This window comes from Gopherus flavomarginatus, chromosome 1 (genome assembly GCF_025201925.1).
Source record: "Gopherus flavomarginatus isolate rGopFla2 chromosome 1, rGopFla2.mat.asm, whole genome shotgun sequence".
NCBI lineage: Eukaryota > Metazoa > Chordata > Testudines > Testudinidae > Gopherus > Gopherus flavomarginatus.
This window is the reverse complement of record NC_066617.1, coordinates 129,036,615-129,058,530: the sequence shown is the minus strand read 5'-3', so window position 1 is coordinate 129,058,530 and position 21,916 is coordinate 129,036,615. Positions and strand designations below refer to the sequence as shown.

At 44.0% G+C, this 21,916-nt stretch overlaps 1 protein-coding gene across 1 annotated transcript in view; it reads left to right on the top strand.

The window, feature by feature from the left end:
- ITPR2 (inositol 1,4,5-trisphosphate receptor type 2) overlaps positions 1–21,916 on the top strand; it is a 366,766-nt gene that overhangs the window by 132,516 nt on the left and 212,334 nt on the right. Inside the window, exons 17-21 of the mRNA XM_050967887.1 lie at positions 885–1,004; positions 1,110–1,295; positions 2,011–2,262; positions 3,190–3,334; positions 5,560–5,710. Of these exons, the coding sequence (XP_050823844.1) occupies positions 885–1,004; positions 1,110–1,295; positions 2,011–2,262; positions 3,190–3,334; positions 5,560–5,710 (854 nt within the window). The remainder of the gene's footprint in view (positions 1–884; positions 1,005–1,109; positions 1,296–2,010; positions 2,263–3,189; positions 3,335–5,559; positions 5,711–21,916) is intronic.

The following is a 21,916-nucleotide window of genomic DNA, read 5'->3' as shown; positions in this document are numbered from 1 at the left end:
TAGTCAAAGTCCAGATTCCAGAAAAAAGAATTAAAACAAAACAAAACGATGTTGAGGTCTGTTCAAAAGCATCTAGCAGTCCGGATTTGATCCACAGTTTGCCTATTGACTACCCCGGTGTAACCTATGCTAACAAAATGTGGCGATCTCTCCTCCTTTAGTGGCAAGACTACATAGAGAGTTTTACAAACCTGCTACTGGCTTCAGGCAAATGGGCCTGGTCCAGGTGGTAGAGGCTCATGTTTTCAGATAGAGGTGTTGGGTTCAATCCCTGGTCCTCACTAAGTGACTGTGAGGCAGAAAGCATTTAAAGTTGCCTTAAACAGGTAGTTGTAGATTACTGCAGCATAGGGGATTCCTTGGATGGCATAAACTCAGCTACACCCCTGGTTTGTCAATCACTCCCCTATCCTTGGTATTTAGATTAGGGGACAATAAGTGGCGGGTGCACTGGGGTGGGATAGGTGGTCCACAGTGCACAGCACTCCTCTGGATCCTGGGCCAGTGATGAAGTCCTTAGTGGAGTAACCCCACTGGCACATCTTAGAGCATCCTTTAGGGGGGAGCATCCTTTACAACGGGCTGTTTGGGTCACCTTTGCCTCACTCACCCTTGAGCTGCAGGGATTGAGAGCTCAGCACAGCTCAGGATTGATCTCAAGATCTTACACCTCTTCAGTGGTTAGAGGTTGTAATTAATATGAATAAACAATGATCAAGGTTTAAATACAGCCTCTATTCAGATAACTCTAGCACTATGGGCTCCCTTGAGGCAAATATTTCAGAGATGGGCACTCTAGAAAAACCAAAGATAGACAGGTAAACAGATTTCCTTTGTGATGCTTCTGTGTAATATTTTGTTATATTTGCTTTTTTCCTGTCCAGATTCTTGGATTATCTATCAGACCTGTGCGTTTCTAACACAACTGCCATACCGGTAACTCAGGAACTCATCTGTAAATTTATGCTGAGTCCCGGAAATGCTGACATCCTCATCCAAACCAAGTAAGCAGCTGTAACTGAAACATACTTGTCATTGTTACCTTGCTTTTCTTACCACATTGGTAACAGGGTTTATGTGTAGCTACAGTATGCATTATTTATTCGAAGGCTGGTTTCAATGCAAATAGACAATCCCTTGGAATGCTCCATCATCCCAGAGGATATTGATGAGGAGGAGGTCTGGCTGTACTGGATTGACAGCAACAAGGAACCACATGGCAAAGCTATCAGACATCTGGCCCAGGAGGCTAAGGAAGGCACAAAGGCTGATTTAGAAGTCCTTACCTATTACAGGTAAAACAATTTTTTTTTTTACTATTCAGGGAACCTGATGCTACTCCTATTGAAATCAATTGTCATTGTGTGAAATTGGAGCAAGGTCAGATCTATAGTGTGTTCAGAAACTGGATCTAAGGGTTTGTTTTTTTTAAAGTAGGAAGGATCACAACCTATCCAATATTTTCCAAAGAGTGTTGAGGCTTCGATGCATCCCTATGCTCTCAAAATGCTGTGGTTTCAGCTCCTCCCTTTCTCCAGCAAGTGGGATTACACAACAGCAACTTTAGTATACTCTTGCACACCAGGTGTGCTCTGAGCTGTTGTCCAGAAGCACAGAGAAATGAGCATTATCAGCACTTCCAGGTCCCAGGCACTGGAAGGCAGGGGCATGAAACAAAATCTTAAATGTATTGAAAGTGAATAGTTCAAGGGTTTTATCCAACAACTGCTGGTGTGTGTGTGTGTGTGTGTGTGTGTGTGTGTGAGACTTCCTTTGAACGCCAGTGTGAGTTGGGCATAAAAATCAATGGGGACAGGGAGCCCAATACTAATGTTTGTAATGGCAAGTCAGCTGCTTTGCTAACGAAGGGGCTGTATTATTTTCATTATGTTACATTGGAATGGCATAGTTCAGGCTCCTGAGAGTATATTCTCAGGTACGTTGCTCTGTGCCATTCAAAGAAATCTAAGGTACTACTGAAAGTGTACCGTTATTTTTATTACCTTTAAGGTACCAATTAAACCTCTTTGCAAGGATGTGCCTGGATCGTCAGTATCTGGCCATAAACCAGATTTCAACACAGCTCTCAGTAGACTTGATCCTACGATGTATGTCTGATGAAAGCCTTCCTTATGACCTCCGGGCTTCTTTTTGCCGTCTTATGCTGCATATGCACGTTGACAGAGATCCTCAGGAGTCAGTAGTACCTGTTAGATATGCCAGACTGTGGACTGAAATTCCTACCAAGATCACAATCCATGAGTAAGTTTAAAAAAAACAAACACACACCCCAAAGCATTTTAAATGGATCAAACCTACTCAGAATAAAATTGTAAGTGGCTGTAATTTTAATGTAACACACACGAACAGATATTTTGCTTCAAAACACAAACCATTAGGCGCTATTAATCTTGGAGGTTTAAAAGGGTCACTTTATTTGTAAATGCGTGTTTTAAAATGCATTATGATAAGGGAGATGGAATGGCCTTTTCCTGGGAACTGCAAAGTGTGAAGCCATTACATTCACTTAAATATTACACCGTCATTAGGCTGAACCTTAATTTTACAATTAGAGCTTCATGGTGGCTTTAAAGCCACAACCTGCAGTCAGCTGAAGCAGTTCAGAGGCAGCAGCCTCAATCCAGGAAAGCGCTTAAGCACATGCTTCGTTTTAAGTATGGGAGGAGCTCAACTTACTTCAGTGGGAACTCTCACCTGCTTGATAGCTTTGATGCACTGGGGCCTTTGTGTATGAGGCAGGCACAGTAGTTCTGGGAGGCATGTGGCACAGTGCAGCAAATACTGCTGCAGGCTTTCACAGGGTGCAGTTTCTGCTCCTTCTTCCCTTCCTTTCGGGTGAGGGGAGAGGAGGGGGGCTGCATTGTGCAAAAAGGGGAGTTGATCATGGACTTAACTTCTTACCATCTTTTCTGCTATCACCACTGGTGTTGAGTCCCCCTAGACCTGTGCCACAAGTGGAGGGAAGATTTGTTTGCATCCTTTGCCTGCCACTCCAGTGCACACAAGCAGGACTAACTGCAATCTAGCCCTTTCCTATACAAAAGAACTTAAAATAAGTTTAAAGCATCCTGAGTAGTTGGGGGATTTGGTTATTTTTTTTTTTACATTACAGCTCATCGTATCCGTGGAAGAGGTTAACTTTGCTTCTGTCTGTGTTTTGCCTGGTAGGTATGATTCTTTCACAGACTCCTCGAGAAATGACATGAAGAGGAAATTTGCTTTGACCATGGAATTTGTAGAAGAGTACTTGAAAGAAGTTGTAAATCAGCCATTTCCTTTTGGGGACAAAGAGAAAAACAAACTTACATTTGAGGTACTTTTCACTTAGCTTTGTCACAATTTATTGTACCCCTTGAATCAAACAGTGAAGCAGTAGAGCATAACTGTTAGCTGTATTAACCAGGTTCTCCTTTGAAAAGAAAAGTTTAGAACATATTTGATTATACAGTAGAACAGGGGTTTGTGAGGTGGTTATATGGGGGATCGCGGTCCGTCAGATTCCACCCCAAACCCTGCTTTGCCTCCAGCATTTATAATGGTGTTTAAAAAACACATTTTTATATATTTATTTATAAGGGGTGGAAGACGCACTCAGAGGCTTGCTATGTGAAATGGGTCACCAGTACAAAAGTTTGAGAACCATTGTGAGTAGAACCTCCTGAGTTATGACTACCTCAGGAATGGAAGTTGTTCGTAACTCTGAACAAAATATTATGGTTGTTCTTTCAAAGGTTTACAACTGAAAATTGATTTTAATGCAGCTTTGAAACATTACTATGCAGAAGATAAATGCTGTTTTTAACCATCTTAATTTAAATCGGTGGTTCTCAAACTTGTGTACCGGTGACCCCTTTCACATAGCAAGCCACTGAATGCAACCTCCCCTTAAATATATAAAAAAGTGTTCTTAATTTATAACACCACTGTAAATGCTGGAGGCAAAGCGGGGTTTGGGTTGGAGGTTGACCGCTTGCGACCCGCCATGTAATAACCTCACAACCCTGTGAGGGGTCCCGACCCCCCAGTTTGAGAACCCCTGATTTAAACGAAACAAGCACAGAAACAGTTTCCTTACCTTGTCAAACCTCTTTTAAAAAAATAACTTTCCAGCATGCTTCCAATTCCAAATGAGGGGTGTGGTTGATTCATAACTCTGAGGTTCTACTGTAGAATGTTCTTTAAGAAATCTCTTAATAGCCACTTCCCTAATTCCACTCTTTTTGCTTCTGTAGATGGGCTGACTCACCCCTGCGGCACCTCCTGCTGGTGACTCCTGGGAATTATCTTATTCCAGCTCTGGAGTGCCCTCTGCAGGCCGGTGATCCGCCTGTCCTCTGGCCCCCATGTCCCTCCCTGGACCCCAGTGCCCTTTTACCTGGGGTGCGGCCCCCTGGCAGTAACCCCTCAGTCTTAGGGTCTCCCCTCTCTGGGGAACCCCCATCCACCCCCAGTACCTTTTAGCCCAATGCTAGGCCGCAGCCTGGGGCTTTCCAGGTTGGAGCACCCCAGCTCCTCAGCCTGTCCCCAGCCCTACTCCACTCAGGTACTTTGTCTCTAGCTCCCAGCAACCAGGCCCTTCTCCCTCTACAGGCAGAGGGAGACTCCTCCTTCTGGCTTCCCTGGCCTTCTTATAAGTCCCTGTTGCTCAGTTTGGGGCGTGGCCCCAGCTGCAGCCACTTCCCCAAATCAGCCAGAGTTTTACCTTGCCCAGCCCCAGCCCTCTGCAGGGCTTTTCGAACCCCTTTCAGGCTGGAGTGGGTGGTCACCCCGCTACAGCTTCCCACTTTTTTGTTTTGTATACTGTAGTGTTGCTGTGTGCTGTTAAACAGCTGCAGTTCCTCACCATACCAGAGGTGGCTGCATTTCAGTAGCAAATGAAGTGATTTGTGTGTGGGAGGGGTGTATAAATACACTCTGTGTTAGGTAAGAGGTTTGAGATCCTTGGGGTGAAAGGTGCTATATTCTGTGTTGGATGTGATAATAAAGGACATGTATTGCACAACATCTGTCCTTTATTACGGTCCAGCACATCTGACAGAAGAGAGGTTACATAGGATTGAGTCTTCTACAGCAGCCCTAGCTTAAACTACCTCTGGCCATGCAGCACTGCCTCCACTCTATATTTACCTTACCACAGTCTGACTGCTGTTGTTTCAAGATGCTTCTTCACTGCAGCTGTTGCCATCTGGAACAGCCTTCTGGCATCTCTCTGCCTCATAGACTTTCCTTCTCATTTCTTTTCTCAGATGAAACTCTATCTTCCCCCCAGCTCTGCCTAAACCTCATGCTGTTTTCTCTCCTGCTTTCATATAACCACGTAATTGCATTATCTAACTCTGAAAAACATTTGACAATTAGGGGCCTGGTCTTGAGCCCATCAACGGAAAGATTCCTATTGAATTCATTGGGCCTTGAATCAGGCCAATAGTCTGTGCGAAAGACAAAAGGACAGGACAAAATATAACTGTATTGTATAGTTCAACACCACTAATGTTGTAGAGGTTGTCTTCATCGTGATGATTTTTTCTTTTCCTGCAGGTGGTGCATCTGGCTCGAAATCTCATATACTTTGGTTTCTATAGTTTTAGTGAGCTGCTCAGACTGACCAGGACACTGCTGGCTATTCTAGATATTGTTCAGGGTCCTATGTCGTCATACTTCGAAAGACTAAGCAAATTTCAGGATGGAGGTGAGAAAAAACAGTGAAAAGTTTTTATTAAAATGCATTATTCACTATTTGGGAAGGAAGGAATTTATGCTATATGCCTTTGATCTGTCTATACATCCATCCATCCAGCTATGTGGACAGTGGATGATTTCAGAATGCATAAAAATGATCAATTTAAAATAACTTTTAGACTGATAGAGTGTCACATGGGATACTGAGGCCTGGTCTACATGGGGCGGGGGGGAGAGTATCAATCTAAGTTACGCAACTTCAGCTACGTGAATAATGTAGGTGAAGTCGACATACTTAGACCTACTCACCAGGGTGTCTTCACTGCAGTGAGTCGATTGCTGCCACTCCCCCGTTGACTCTGTCTGTGCCTCTTGTGGCGGTGGAGTACAGGAGTCAACAGGAGAGCGCTCGGGAGTCGATTTATTGCTATAGGCAATGAATTGACTCTCACTGGATTGATCGCTGCCCACTGATCTGGCCAGGGCCGCCCAGAGGTTCAGGGAGCCTGGGGCAAAGGGGGGGAGCGGACATAAAAAGGCTTGTGCTCACTGGGCGGTGCTCCGAGTCTTCGGCAGCGGGTCCTTCACTCGCACCGCGTCTTTGGCAGCTCTAAAGGACCTGCCGCCGAAGTGCTGCCGAAGACCCGGACCGCCGCTGGGTGAGTAAAAATTAAAAAGGCGCCTCTAGCCAGAGAAGGGATTCTCAGACAGATCTCGCGGGGCTCGGGGCCTGGGGCAAATTGCCCCACTTGCCCCCCTCCCCCGGTGGCCCTGGATCCGGTGAGTAGAATAGACATACCCTGAAGCCTGGAACCTGATTTGGAACTGTCAGCTCCAAACAAGTGGAGGGAGTAGTAGTTTTCTGGGTATGGTGCAAGCCGTTGCGCATGTATAGCACAGGCATTCACCAGTCAGTGAGGAAGATGCTTGTCCACTGTTAGATGAGGTGCTGCGCTGGCAGCTGTTAAGTCTTTTCCATCTGCTCCTTTTATGATACTATGACTATTAGCCATCCTGTCCGTCTTCCTGCTGATGCAGGATTGTTCCCTAGTGAACACTTCCTTGTATTTTGGCTAGGTCAGAATTTAAATGCCCTAAACAATAGGGCTTTCACACCTCCCTGAGGAAGTGTGTTTCACAGCCTCACTGTCAGAGTTAAATTTTCCTGTTCTTAATTTTATTAGATTATATATGCGGTCTGTGTCACACCCTAAACAATTCCTCTTCCCCCTTGATGTTTATACTCTTCAAATATTTATAGACTGTTATCATGTTTCCCCCTTTTGTCATCTCTGAGCCAAGCAATACATATTTAGTTCTTTTAATCTTTCCTCAGTCTCTGGTGTTACTCTTCTCTTAACTGCCTCCTGTTTGTCACAGTCTTTCACAGAATGCTGTGCTCTGTACAGAATGCTATATTCTAGGTGAAGTCGCATCAGAGCTTTACAGAAAGGGACGATTATCTGTGACTTGTGGCCGCAATTTGAATTGTCTGTTTTTGCTGACGTGTCGCATTGCAAACTCACTTCTAGAAATGGCCCTAAGGAACAACGTTTTTTGTTTCTAAATCCGCACTTTGCCCAGCTCCTGCAGACTCTGTGACTCAGATCTCTGATTTTAGATCAGTCTGATCTCTGTGCACGTCTGTAAACCTGGGGTCCCCCTCCACTCATTGTCTTTACTCACCATCATCACCCATGGCTCTGTTTCACAAATTCTATTTTCTCCCTCCCATTGACTGAATGTGTTTCAGGCTATTCTGGAGGAAGAAAAGTTATTTATTGAACACAGAGGGTCAGATTCTGCTCTGTTATGCTGATGTAAATCCAGAGCAAATCTGTGAAAATCCAGAGCTACCCCAATATAACTAAGATCAGAAAGTCAGGAGTTAGAGCACTGAAAGATACGAATAAAATCTGTGGGAATAACAGGTACTGATGATACATATATCAGGGAACTGGGACTATTTAGTCTGCAGAAGAGAAGAATGAGGGGGGATTTGATAGCTGCTTTCAACTACCTAAAAGGAGGTTCCAAAGAGGATGGATCTAGACTGTTCTCAGTGGTACCAGATGACAGAACAAGGAGTAATGGTCTCAAGTTGCAGTGGGGGAGGTTTAGGTTGGATATTAGAAAAAACTTTTTCACTCAGAGTGGTGAAGCACTGGAATGGGTTACCTAGGGATGTGGTGAAATCTCCATCCTTTGAGGTCTTTAAGGTCAGGCTTGACAAAGCCCTGGCTGGGATGATTTAGTTGGGGATTGGCCCTGCTTTGAGCAGGGGGTTGGACTAGATGACCTCCTAAGGTCCCTTCCAACCCTGATATTCTATGATTCTCTGATATAGTACACTTCAGTGTAGTGCTATTTAGAGAACAGTGAAAGTCGGTGGAGAGGATCAAACATAAGTGGATTTTTCCCCCTCCACACCTATTTCATTGAATTAAATCTATGCACAACATCTAGGCTGGTTCACTGGATGCAGCACTGTCTGTAGTAATGTGTCCCATGCCGTTTCCTCTATCTTTATCTCCACTTTTTCAGCAAGAAGGTGCTTGACTAAGTGTTTTGGTCCCTGTGGGCAGCCTCCACCTTTGTCTGTGCTGACCCTTCTTAATTTCCTCCTTGGATGTAGTTATTTCCACAGATGTAAGTCTGAGCACTGCAGATGGACTGTGGGTGTAACAGTGAACCTCTGTGTGGGGGATTAGCACCGCCTCAAAAAGGACTGACTTCTTAATGGTGTTTGTTTGGACATGACCCCTACTCTTCCCTCCCCTGCTAGTCAAGTGGCTAGGAATCTGAGAGAGTTCCTTGCCAGTTTGAACTGGTGTCAGTCTGTTCTGCATCCTTAGGTGCATCCTGCAGGGTCATTTGGGTGTGCTTGCATGGCCTGGATATTTGCAATAAAATCTTGCTGTGTAGAGAGAGTTATTCTTAGGCTCGAATAGCTTGAGAGACTTGCTGGACATCGCACGCAGCCATTTCTAGAAGATGAGACTGCATTTTTTCGGGTTGACCATGCCTTGTCTCCAGTGGGTGCAGGGGCGGCTCCAGGCACCAGCGCAGCAATCGCATGCTTGGGGCGGGAAGCCGGGGAGGGTGTGTGTGTGGTATGCTGGTTGCCATGAGGGTGGCAGTCAGGCAGCCTTCAGTGGCGTTTCTGTGGGAGGTCCGCTGCTCCCATGGGTTCGGCAGCAATTCGGCGGCGGGTCTGCCGAAGGCGCGGAACCGGCAGATCACCCACAGAGCTGCTGTCGCCAAAGGCTGCCTGACTACCATGATTGGGGCAGCAAAAAACATAGAGCCGCCCCTGAGTGGGTGTCTACCCCATTTCTAACTTACGTATCCAAAAGGATGTGAGCTGCACATTAGTCTCACTATTGATGTGCAGAGTGGTACTGAATGTGGAAAGTCCTTTACCCTTTGTGTAACCTGGTGTGCTCCAGACAGCTCTGCATTTTGCTCTGTGGATGTACATGCTTTTGGCATGGACAAAATTAGACCCTCAGGGTGCATATATTGCGGGGATGCATTCCGAGAGTGATTTATCACTGGCCATTGAGTATTCTCAAGGGCCACGTTCTGATGGCTGCATCTCTGAAGATCTTAGTGCAGCAGAAAAGGAAAGTGCTTTTTAAAAAAAAACCCAAACAATCATTGTTAACTTTAGCAAAGATTAAAATGGAAAAGGGAAAAGTAGTAAGCCGTTCCAGGTATTGTAGTTGTTGTTGACATTCAAAAAACAGCTGTTGTGGCTGAAATGTCAACTATTTATAACTTCTCCATAAGTTGGTTTCTTGCTGTAGCTTTCTGATGAATGAATGAATTGGATCCAGGTGCTAGGTCCTCAGCTGATGTAAATTGTTCAGTTCATATCCTAAAACTCAGGATCAAAAAATCACTAGCTAGGTTGTGACATGATAGACTGTATTCTGATGAATCATGTCAGTAGTATATCTTGAACATTAAGGAGTCTGTAAATATGCATTGCAAAGACAGGAAGTAATGGCCCAGAAGCAGTGGAATAGCTGCTCTTTCTTTCTTTTTATTTTTTCCTCATGATTCTGTGTCTTAGTCAGATACCTGAACATCCCCACTTTTTCCATCCCAACCCTCTTTTTCCACCCTTAGAGGTCCATGTAAGGGAACAACCTCCATCCTTGCAACCATGGAGGAACTGACAGAATTTCATCAAAGTCCATCAGTACAGCTTCCTAGTTGGCTGGAAGGATTGCTGTTGAGCACTTACTCCTCCTTTCTACGCCCAGTCTTAGGGCTTGTCTTCACTACCGAGGTAAGTTGACCTAAGTTACACCACTCCAACTATGTAGCTTACGTCGACTTACTCTGGTGTCTTCACTGTGCTGCATTGACAGGAGACACTCTGGTCAACTTACCTAACTCCTCTTGGAGAGGTGGAGTATCGGGGTCAACCAGAGAATGCTCTGCCGTCAATTTTAGTGGGTCTAGTGAAGACCTGCAAAATTGACACCCACTGCATCAATTTCAGCAGCCAAGAAGACAAGCCCTTATAGCTATAGTATTGGTTTGATGCTATTGGGAGTCCTGCTTATGGAAGGGCTACTGGAAAACGCCTACATGGGCTGAGCATGCTATCACCATGACACACTCACTCCTTTTTACCCCAGGGAAAAGGAAACCATGGACCCTGTTCCCCATTACCCTGCACCTTGTGCAGCCATTTGCACCAATGGAAAAATGAGCTGTTCTGATTTAGTATTTTACACTTACTTTGCACTGGTGACTTTGCAAGATGCAGGGCATCAGAGAATCAGGCCCCAAGAAATGAGCCGAGCCCTCCTGTAGAGAAGTGCTATCATGAGGCTAAACCACCAACACAGTTATGTTGTGATTTATAACCTGTAGTAATTATTTTTAGGGGTTCCATTCCCCTTTATACATCTTCACTCTCTGCCTGTTATAAAACTGAAGTGTCTGGATTCATCTGTCTGTCTTTATCGCTACCTGCCCTGACTTTTAATTCTCACTTTGAATTTATAATACCCATTTCTTAACTTATTAAATTAAAAAAAGTCAGCATCACACTAGAAAACAGCCCAATCTGCATTTCATGGTTATAGGAAGATATGTTGGCAGCTTGACTTCAGAAAACACCACATTGATTTTTCAGTAAGAGTTTGTTTGATCATACATTAATAGTATGTAAACATTTAAAGGATGGATTGTTCCTTGCCCTTATTAACAGTGGAAGATCTCTGGTGCCAATAGCAAGGGACAGAGACAATCCCAGATCCTAAACTCATGGGAGTGCAGGTACTGCTCCTTCTCTGCATCCATGGGAGCTCACATCCTTCTCAAAGGGGCAGGGGGATGACCATGATTCCCCCTCCACACAGAGCTGTACAGGGTTTCTGCAGTCTGTGCACCCCCCATGCAGGCAGAGACAGGGTTTTGCTTTGGAGGCACGCTTGATACACCATGTTACCCCTAGGGATGTGTGGCTTTGCACAACTCCTCACTCAGGGCTATGCCTACATGGACTGCAAAATTTGAGCCTTATGTTCATCTTTTTTTAAAAAAAAAAGCTAAATATTAAAAACTGGATAAATAAAGGTCTCTTATGCAATTGTTAGGTTTTATTTTGGGGGGGAGGGCTAATCATTAGTTTTTGAGATCTTTAAAGGTTTTGTTTAATCCACCCAGTCACTAATCACAAATGTCTAGGCTATGGCTGTAATGCTGTGAGAATGCATGGTTCGTGATTAAAGCTTAGAGCTTTTGACTGTAGCACTAAACCCCAGCTGTGGCACAGCACTGAAATGCCAACTTTGATACCTGAAACTGATGATTTAACAACATAAATAAATGTTTTAAATTTTAGCATTGTCTATAGGTTCAATCCTGCAGCTCTAATGCAAGATAAGAGTACAGTGGGTGTTTGCCCTGGATTATAAATTCAGTCACTACCTTATTGTACATTTACATTGCTTGATCTTAAATTGATTCTTCACTTGATGCAAGGTTTTGACAGTGACTACACCCAGTTGGAAACTGATTTACAGATTCTGTGATAGTAGGTTTTGAGAAGAGGTGTGACCAAATGGAAAAGGTGTACTGCTCTGTGGTTTTTTTTTTTTTAACTCTGTTGTAAATCCAAGGTGGAAACTCTAAATTAGCATAAGAATATGAAATAGAATCTATTTGACTGTAGAGAATAGCAGTTAAATTTTATCTCATTAATTAATATTGATTTCTAAGAGGGACTGACTAGCCCAAGAATTTGATGACAGACAAGTGTGACAAAGTTCCTCCTCTACCTTGGTGGGTCCTGTGCTTATTTGGCAGATTTGCTCACCTCAGTGATCTTCCCCACAGTCTGGGTCAACTCCTCCTGTGTCTGATCAGCAGTTGGGAGGTTTGGGGGGCCCACCCTCTACTCTGGGTTCCAGCCCAGGGCCTTGTGGATTGTAGCTGTCTATAGTGCCTCCTGTAACAGCTGCATGGCAGCTGCAACTCCCTGGGCTACTTCCCCATGGCCTCGTCCAAACACCTTCTTTAGTCTCACCACAGGACCTTCGTCCTAGTGTCTCATAACCCTCGTACTCCTTAGTCCTCCAGCAGCACACCCTCTCACTCTCAGCTCCTTGCGCCTCTTGCTCTCAGCTCTTCACACACACTTTCTCTCCTCTGGCTCCCCCCTCCCTGACTGGAGTGAGCTCCTTTTTAAACCCAGGTGCCCTGATTAGCCTGCCTTTGGCTGCAGGTGTTCTAATCAGCCTGTCTGCCTTAATTGGTTCTAGCAGGTTCCTGATTACTCTAGTGCAGCTGCTGCTCTGGTCGTTCAGGGAACAGAAAACTACTCATCCAGTGACCAGTATATTTGCCGTCTTCCAGACTCCTGTACCCCACTGGTTTGGGTCTGTCATAAACAGATAGCTAAGGGTTAATGTCTCTTTCACCTGGAAAGGGGTAACAAAAAACACCTGACCAGAGGACCAATCAGGAAACAAGACTTTTTCAAATCTGTGTGGAGGGAAGTTTGGGTGTGAGTTCTTTGTTTTTTGTCTTGGTTCGGTGACCCTCTTGGCTCTGAGAGTGATTTTTCTATCTCCAGGCTTTCTAATCTTCTGTTTCCAAGTTGTAAGTACAAGGATAGTAAGACAATAGGTTTATATTGTTTTTTTTGTATTTACATGTGTGTAGTTGCTGGAATGTGTTAAATTGTATTCTTTTTGGGTGAGGCTGTTCATTCATTTTTTCCTTTAAGCAATTGACCCTGTATATTGTCACCTTAATACAGAGAGACCATTTTTATGTCCTTTTTCTTTCTTTTATATAAAGCTTTCTTTTTAAGACCTGTTGGAGTTTTTCTTTAGTGGGGACTCCAGGGAATTGAGTCTGCAGCTCACCAGGGAATTGGTGGGAGGAAGAAGTCAAGGGGAAAATCTCTTTGTGTTAGATTTACTAAGCCTGACTTTGCATACCCTGTGGGTGAGAGGAGAGTGAGATTTGATCTCTCAGTATTTGTGTTTCAAGGACTTGAAGCAGGGAGAGTGGAATCCCTTTGTTTAGATTCACGGAGCTTGAATCTGTATATCTCTCCAGGAACCCAGGGAGGGAACACCTGGAGGGGAAGAGGGAGAAGGGAAGTGGGTTATTTCCCTTGTGGTGAGACTCAAGGAATCTGGGTCTTGGGGTCCCCTGGGAAGGTTTTGGGAGACCACAGTGAGCTAGGCACTGTATAATTCCTGGCTGGTGGCAGCAATACCAGGTCCAAGCTGGTAACTAAGCTTGGAGGTTTTCATGCTAATACTCATATTTTGGACGCTAAGGTCCAGATCTGGGAAGAAATGTTATGACAGGGTCTGTCGCACAAGGCGTGCCACCTCTGCATCACTCATCTGAATCTGTCCTAGGTCAATAGGGAGAAATTTTTCCCATCTGATCCCAAAAGAGCAGGAACAAAGAAAACCAGTGTAATTACTTATTATTGTTTGCTAAACCGTAGTGCCCAGGAGCCCCCTCATGAACCAGGCATCTGTTTTGCTCAGTGCTGTACAAACACCGTACAGTAAATGGTCTTTGCACCGAAGAGCTTACAGTCGAAGTATAGGAGGAGAGGAGGTCGATTCAGACAGACTGACAGGAGCGCAAGGAAGCAGCGAGACAACATTGAGCAGTAGGAGAGGCTTTGGTGTCAGTGCAGCCGTGGCCTAACCAGTGTCCAGTTTTTTGTAGGCATTGCAGCAGATGGTTTTGAAGGAGGGTAATGGGTTAGTTTTGTAGATGTTGGAGAGCTTTTCCTAGGCATGAGGGGCAGCATGGGAGAAAGCACAAAAGTGCTTGTTTGAAAATGTAACAGGTGACCAGTGGAGTCTGGCATTGTGGGCCAATCACAGCGTGTAAAGCAGCGGGAAAGTGCCACAGCCACTAGTGCGTCCCTGAGACCTCAGCAGCCCCGGCTGCTTTTACACACCTTCCATGTGAAGGGTAAAGGCTGGTGGATCTATATATGGTGGGTCCACTGGTATGCTCCTCATTCCTTTCCTCTTCCCCTCCATGGCAGGGCACATAGGACCTGCATTTCCCCACCCCCCAAATACATCCACATGAAACAACATAGAGAGCACCTCTGACTAATATGGTGCTGGCTGCTCAAAACCAAAGCAAATGAGCAATATTAGAATAGAAGAGAGGGGATTTGAACCCCACATATGGACTCCAGCAATCCTGCCTCGTCTCCTGCACCTTGTCTCCTCTGTCACTGAGGAAAAAGGGGCTGGATTTCATCTAAGGCCTGTTGAATTGATTTGATGGTTTCTAAGTCTTGTGTATATATCCATTAGCTGCTCCTTTTTATTGTTAACAAGTCTAAACATCATTCTGAGGCAAGCTTTGATTAGCAGCACTAACAAGACGGTTCCTACCTGTCAGACTGGAGAGATAATTTATCCCAACAGTTTAAAAACAGTGATTCAGCAGACTATTTGAGGATTAACTCTTGGGAAATTTGGGCAGGCTGATCGGATTTCTATAATACAGTAATTGATACTTATTTGACTATTATTTGGACAAAAGAAAGCCAGCACAAATGGGAGTTACCTCCCCTCTTGGTATGTTTGATTTTCTGGAGTGGAATATTTCTCTTTCATAATTGTTTTTTCTACCACTAGGCCTGTGCCCCTATGTGATCCTAGAGCACCCTCCTTTTCCAGGAACCCCATACAGCATACATTTTACCCATCTTGCCAACTAGAAGGCCCACTGAGATTCCCATGACCCTTTATGTCTTGAGGGCCAGCATGCCATTGCAGAGATTAAATTCCCTGCCTTCCCTCCTCCCCCGTTGAAAAGTTGAACTTCGGCAACACTTTCTGGTTTTCTGGTCCATGTAGTGGAAAAGGAGGTCCCATCACAAATCTTTACAATAAGAGTCGGTGGAGTTTCTTCGTAGTCAGAGTAGGTTGCTAGCAAACTGGAGGTGTTTGAGGTGTATGCGTTGTGAATATATGGAGAAGATCCAGTTTTATTGGGGAGTTGGGAGCTGAATGTGGCCTCACGTGCATTTTCAGATAGGGCCCCGTGGAATGTAGAGCTGGCCCCACTCTCTCCCCTTTAATATTATGTATTCTATTTCTAATAGGCTATCCTGAGGTCAGCTAGTTTATTGAGGGGTGAAGTATGGTTTAATGAAGAAATAAAGTGTGCTGTTCGTTTGTTTATGGTACGTTCTGCAGCCTTTATGAGCAAATTCTATGGAAAACCTGCAAAAATTAATACCTCTTTCACAAATGGAGCTATAAGACTTTTATGTTCCTGGCAAATAATATATAGCTCAAAGGATTCGAAATAAAATGTGCTCCTTTAAGTATCAAAGTGGTGTTGTTATGTCTCATAAATGGCTATAACTTTTCATGCACAAAAAATTAAATTACATGAAGAAATGTGGCCAGATCAACAAAGGCAAAGACATTTAGAGTTAAAACTGCTAAGAGGTTTTTAATTTATCTTTATGGTAACTGGTCATTACAGCACACTTGGCTCTCTGCCAGAGGACCCATCGTTCTGGCCACTGTTACATGCCCCAAGCTAGTGATAAAATTTAAAAAGCTTACACTGAATCAGTATTAAGGGTCTTGGGAATCCACAAAAGCAAGGGCATTTGGAGATGACTCCTGTTCCCGCCGTAAGTCACCTAATTGTAGAGGCACTTACTGGCTAAGGGCCCATTTTTGATGCTGGTTTGGGCCCAGCCTTCAACTGCTGCTGACTTCTGTGGAAGTTGTGGGCTCTTAGCAGTTCATGTGATCAGGACCAATGTAGGGAGGAGCTTCCTCTGCTGTGATCTTGTTTAGAGGGAGGAAACAGGCAATCCTTTGGAGTCATGGTTTCTAATATTCAAGCGATATCCTATATCCAGACCTCAGCATCTAATCTGATTATCCACCACAGCTCAGGCACCTCTGCAACCCCCTTTTTCCTAGGCCCCAGGGCTCCCTTTCTCCACTAGGCTTTATCTGTTGCAGGAGTGAGAGAGGAAACAGCTGAGACATTTAGGGATGCTGAGTGGCTGCTCCTCACATCTTCAATCTTCAAGGGGCAGTGTCTTAGATCCTTCGGTCCTGAAAGAGGCTCTGGCAAGTGGGAGGAGGCCCAAGCCTTGATAGAATAGGGACAGTAAAACCTCTAAGTGTTTAGAGCAGCAGCCTGAGACTTTTTTTTCCATTCTAGGAATGGGCCATCTGCTCCCTATCTGAAGGAAAAAGGATCTTTGGGGCGGGGGTGTTTTGAGTCTTTTGGGGTCTTTTGTGACTGGAGTTCGGCTGTCCAACAACACTAGTTTTCAACCTTTTTTCATTTGTGGGCCCCTTCAAAATTTCGAATGGAGATGCAGATCTCTTCAGAAATCTTAGACATAATCTGAGGACCTCTGGGGGTCTGTGGACCACAAGTTGAAAACTACTTTCCTAAAGAGAGAGTTTTCGGGGTAAGAATGGGTTAACCAAAAATGCAGAATATCAGTAATTTCAGGATGATATTCAGAAATATTTGGCGCCACAAACAGGGATGATATTTGGGCTCATGGGAAGTTTATTATTCCGTTTACCCATCCTTTCCTCCCAGTCTGTCAGTTTGGGTGAGAGGTGAGGTGCCTAAGCATGAATTTTCTAAGTAGCACATGCTTCCAGGTTCTTATCACACTGCAATGGGAGTGCAGATATCCAGAGGACATAAGCACCATGGCAATACAGAATATATTTGCAAGACCTCAATATGTTTGGCTCTACAGTACTCAGTAACGAAAATGTGTCCCGGTTTTCTGAGGTAAAAATGTTGTCATAGAGAGTTTGGTGTAATGTGAGCAGTGTCACACAAAATAAACAAATTTGTCTGCAAAACCACTCATTTGTCCACGTCCTTCCCCTCCCCCCCCTTTTTTTTTTTATAAATGAGATTGACCGATGTGTTGCCCTTTTACTGGACAAGTTAATGGCAGTTGTTGGAGTGATTGACCCAAGTGCATTTGTTCTCCATCTGATCATTAAGCACCAGATTTTAAAAAAGAATCCATCACCCAGCAACTCCCATTTAGGCACCTAAATAAAGATTTCCAAAATTGTTCAGCACCCAGCAGCTCTGTGTTCTTACTGGGAATTCCTTGCTGCTGAAATCTGTCTGAAAACTTGGCTTCTTTTTAAAATGCCTTATTGAGAGCTGAGCACTCTTGAATATCTTGCTCCAGCAGTGAGTGCTGGAGCACTTTTGAACCTTAGGAATCCAATCTTACTTGTTAATGGCCAAACTTCCATTGCTTTTTTTTATAGCAATGGGAACAGGCTCAGTCCCTTTGTGACTGTTACACGAATAGAAATATATAACTGGTAGTAATAGGTATTACATTTAACCATGTTTGATGTTTTGGGTTGAGTCTTGTGTTCAGTCAATGATATTTCCGCAGAAAATATTTTCAGGCTATTTTTTTCTAAAGTATTCTCAACAGTTTTCTGTTTAGTACCTTCTAAGGTTTAAAATAAACTAAAGGCCCAAATAGTGATACTTTCCTCATGTGGAATAGTACCTTTTGCCAGGAGTGGTTCCACTGATGTCCAGAGGGCTACTTGCGCAGCAAGAGTACTACTCTCTCTGAGTAAGGGCATCAGAATCTGGCCCTAAGAAACATTAGGGTAGGTAAAAGGTGTCCGATATCTAACTGTAGAGTTGGAAGTCCATTGTTTATCTACAGCCCAGGTATGACATGGGGCACTGCTCTCTCTGAGTTTCCTCACACGAACCCATATACCTCATCTACATCATATCAGTCCTAGCCTCACCACTGAGACTACCAGCAAGGGTTCCTAATTGCGCCAGTTGTGATGCTCCTTGTAGTGTTGTTGCTTCTTGTCCGCTGGGAACAGTACTGAAGCCACTACATAGCCACTGGCTGGGAACAATATTAAGACAAGGCATAGTTTGCCAATTCCTTTTCTAGTGGCTTTTCTCCCTGAATATAGCTCTGTCATTTAACAGCCATGCTATATTGCATAGTACCTAGCTGTTGGTTTTTATTTTGCTCTTAGAATTGTTCAGACCAGTACATTATTTATCAGGACATATGTTTTATGCAGGAAGTGGTGTCCCATTATCCAACATGTCGACTCCATGTTCTTTAACTTAGCTCCTCTGAAATCTCTCTCTTCTCAGAGAGGCCATTGTGTTGTCAGTCATGCCAAATTATATGAGCTTATGTGCCATAGTTTTGTGACAGAAACTGATATTCATTAGGAAGTTGTGATCACTATAATACAATGCAATGAAAAGGAGGTACGCAGCTGTCTTTCCAAAAGATGACAAGCGCGCGCTCTCTCTCTCTCTTTTAAGCCCCTCGTTTTAGTACCTGTCAGTCTGTACCTCCTTTAAATGAGTATCGGAACCTACGTTAATTTCACTCTTTCATTGTACTATATATTGGTGAATAGATCACTTATCACTAACTCCCTGGACATATTCTACATTAGAATCGTGAAACCATAAGAGAATGGACTTGAGGTTCTTGACAGAAGGATGCAACTCTGGGTAAGAGTCACGCAAAATACATTTTGTGCTCTCTCCTGAGAGGCATCTGCTCAGTAACTCTCAGGATTTAGCCCAGTTAGTAACAGTGGAGGTGGTAGGTTAACTTATTTATTATTGTATTGTGGTAGTACTTAGCACCCCAGTATGTTAGGCACTGTACAAATACTTAATAAGACACAGGCCCTGCCCCTGAGAGCTTACACTCTAAATAGACGAACGAGACAAAAAGTGGGAGGGGAAATGAAAGCAGAGAAATGAAGTGATTTGCTAGAGGTATATCTATACTACCCACTGGATCGGTGGCTAGTGATTGATCTATCAGGGATTGATTTATCGTGTCTACACTAGACGTGATAAAATCGATCCCCGATCACTCTGCTGTCAACTCTGGAACTCCACCGTGCGCAAGAGGTGGAAGCAGAGTTGACGGAGGAGTGGCAGTGGTCGACTCGCCGCCGTCCTCATGGCCAGGTAAATCGACCTAAGATACGCTGACTTCGGTTACGCTATTTGCGTAGCAGAAGTTGCGTATCTTAGGTCGACCTCCCCCCTCGCCCCAGTGTAGACCTAACCTAGAAATAGAACAAAGGGCCCAATTCACTGGACCATGCTGATTGTATGTAACAGATCTGAAGTACATACCTACTCTTGGTTCAAATTTTTTATAGATCTGATTTACCCCTTCTTCCTTCTAAGGCAGATATTTACATTGAGTGGCATGTAGATTACTGTGTTTAGGCCTCTTGGAGAAGACCTCTAAAATCAAGTTTCTTCCTACTCTTCATGGATATTCCTAAAGCACTGGTTCCTCTGAGTGTCTTGTGCACCCTCTGGGGCTCCACTGTTGTGCACTGTATGTACTGGTTGGTGGTCACCCACCATTTGTGAGACAGTTGTGTTTCAGTGGTGGTCTGCATATATATAGCTTGTGAAATATTCTGGGTTCTTTCAGGTTGAAAAGTATATTTAATTGTTCCAAGTGCCATTTCATTTTCATTCTAGGAATGTTCTCCCCCAAATCTGCTGTATGTTAATTTTAAAATATAATTGCTGATATCTTGCCATTTGCTAAGATGCTGTATGAGATCGAATTGCCTCTTACTCCCAGCCTTGCCGGTATTGTTGACAGAAAGAAAACTATATTGGTTAAAGAGGGACTTAGCCATTGCAGCTATAAATACTAAAATTGATTAAGTAGGCTTTTTCCCACTAAAAACATTTTCTGCTGTATTAATGAAATACAACAAAAAATGACAGAGTTCTTTAGCTGGTCTTCCTCTAGCTTTCAGTCACACAAAGGTTGATGTTCAAGGAATGTTTGGGAGGAAGGAATGTAGTGACTCCAGTGTAACTTTTCCTTTGTTATAGCTTCAGTTTATGAAGGGTCTTGCATTCCTCTTATTCCTTTGCACTTCCTAGTCTGTTGCTAGTCTGTGCTTAGGCGCTGACTCCGTTGGTGCTCTGGGGCTGGAGCACCCACAAGGAAAAAAAATAGTAGTTGATCAGCAGCCACCTGTCAATCAGCTCCTCCCTGCAGTACCTCCTATCAGCTGATCGGCAGCAGGTGGGAGGAGCAGAGTGGGAAAAGGCAGAGTGAGGGCAGGACATGCTGCGGGGAGGGGGTAGGGTGGCGTCTCAGGGGAAGGAGGGGCCTCAGGGCCAATTGGGGGTGGAGCATCCCAGGGGAAAACTGAAAGTTGGCACCTGTGCGTCAGGGCAAGGGAAGGAGCAGCCTCTTTTTATTTTCTTTGGTACTCTTATAATTCCCCTCACTGTAGCATGGAATTCCTCCACAGTATATTTATCCTTACAATAGCACACTGAGGTAGGGAAGTGCTATTATTATCCTCACTTTTCAGACCAGGGAATGGAGGGAAAGAGATGCTAAGTGAGTTGCCCTAGTTCACGCAGGAAACCTGGCAGAGTAGGAATTGAACCTGAGTGTTTCATGTCCTGTCCATATCATCCAAGCCACGGCACTGATCATCCTCAGATGTCCATGGGGTATCTTCTCCCCTTCTACATGGGTGGGTGACAAGTGAGCAGAAGTGGGAATTGGGCAAAGCCTTGACTCTGCCCCCTCCCCGCTCCCGACCATACAGAGCAGCACTGCTGATCTGTTGCAGATGGGGAAGTGATTACTCTTCACTCTGGAGTAAGAGAGGAACCAGCCCACAGTGTGACTGAGTCACAGTTTGATTTCTGATCTGCTCCTTACAAAGTGCAACTATGCATTGCCCTTGATCAGAGCTCACGGGGGGGGAAAAAAAAGTCTAATCCTATATGACACAGTACCTAGGCCTTTGCTATTTCAGCGGGATTTATTTTAGAGGTTGGAATGACTGAAATATACAGAGAATTTCCAAGCAGAAATTGCACACGTATATACTGAATACCTACATTCAGTGGACCCGTTCCTGAGAGGAATGCCAGGCGCTTGCAAATCCCATTGAAATCAATTAAAAGTACCTCTCAAGATTTGCTTTTTAAGAAAGAAATTGGGATTGACATAAAAACCTAGAAGACTATCTTCTTGTCACTTTTTCAATTTATGCGGCCTAGTTCTTCACTCTGCTGTACCGGTTGTATTGTGCTGTAACTCCACTGACTCTCTTTTTTTTTATGCAGAATTCATTAACTTTCCAAATACCAATGAACTTACTGAATAAATACCCTGATTCACTGATGAATGGAGTTCTGAAATCTCCATTACTCATTGGGAAAATTTTAACCTCCATATACATTTTTCAAGTAAAGATATGACAGGTCACCAAGGAGTGATGCAGTCCAATGATCTTGTACTGTGGTCTTTACTTTTGTTGTTGCTCTAGTTCTTAAACCCAGGGAATACCGAATAGTCCTACAACCGCACTTCACTGTTAGCAGACTATGCAGCTGAATGTATAGGGCATTATGAATGAGATCCTCTATTTCACAAATTGGTGGTAAATACTATTTAAAAGAAAAAAACCAACTTAAGTGGAGCCACTTCAAAGGTCAAGGGGCCTGATTCTCCTCTTCGTAAGCTTGTTTTACACTGATGTAACTACACTGTAATCAATGCAGATAAACATTGTTTAGCATTTTGTGGGGAGGTGATCCTAGTCTCGTGTTCCATGCAGTTTAAAGATCATTTCTGCCCGATATGCAATTTCCA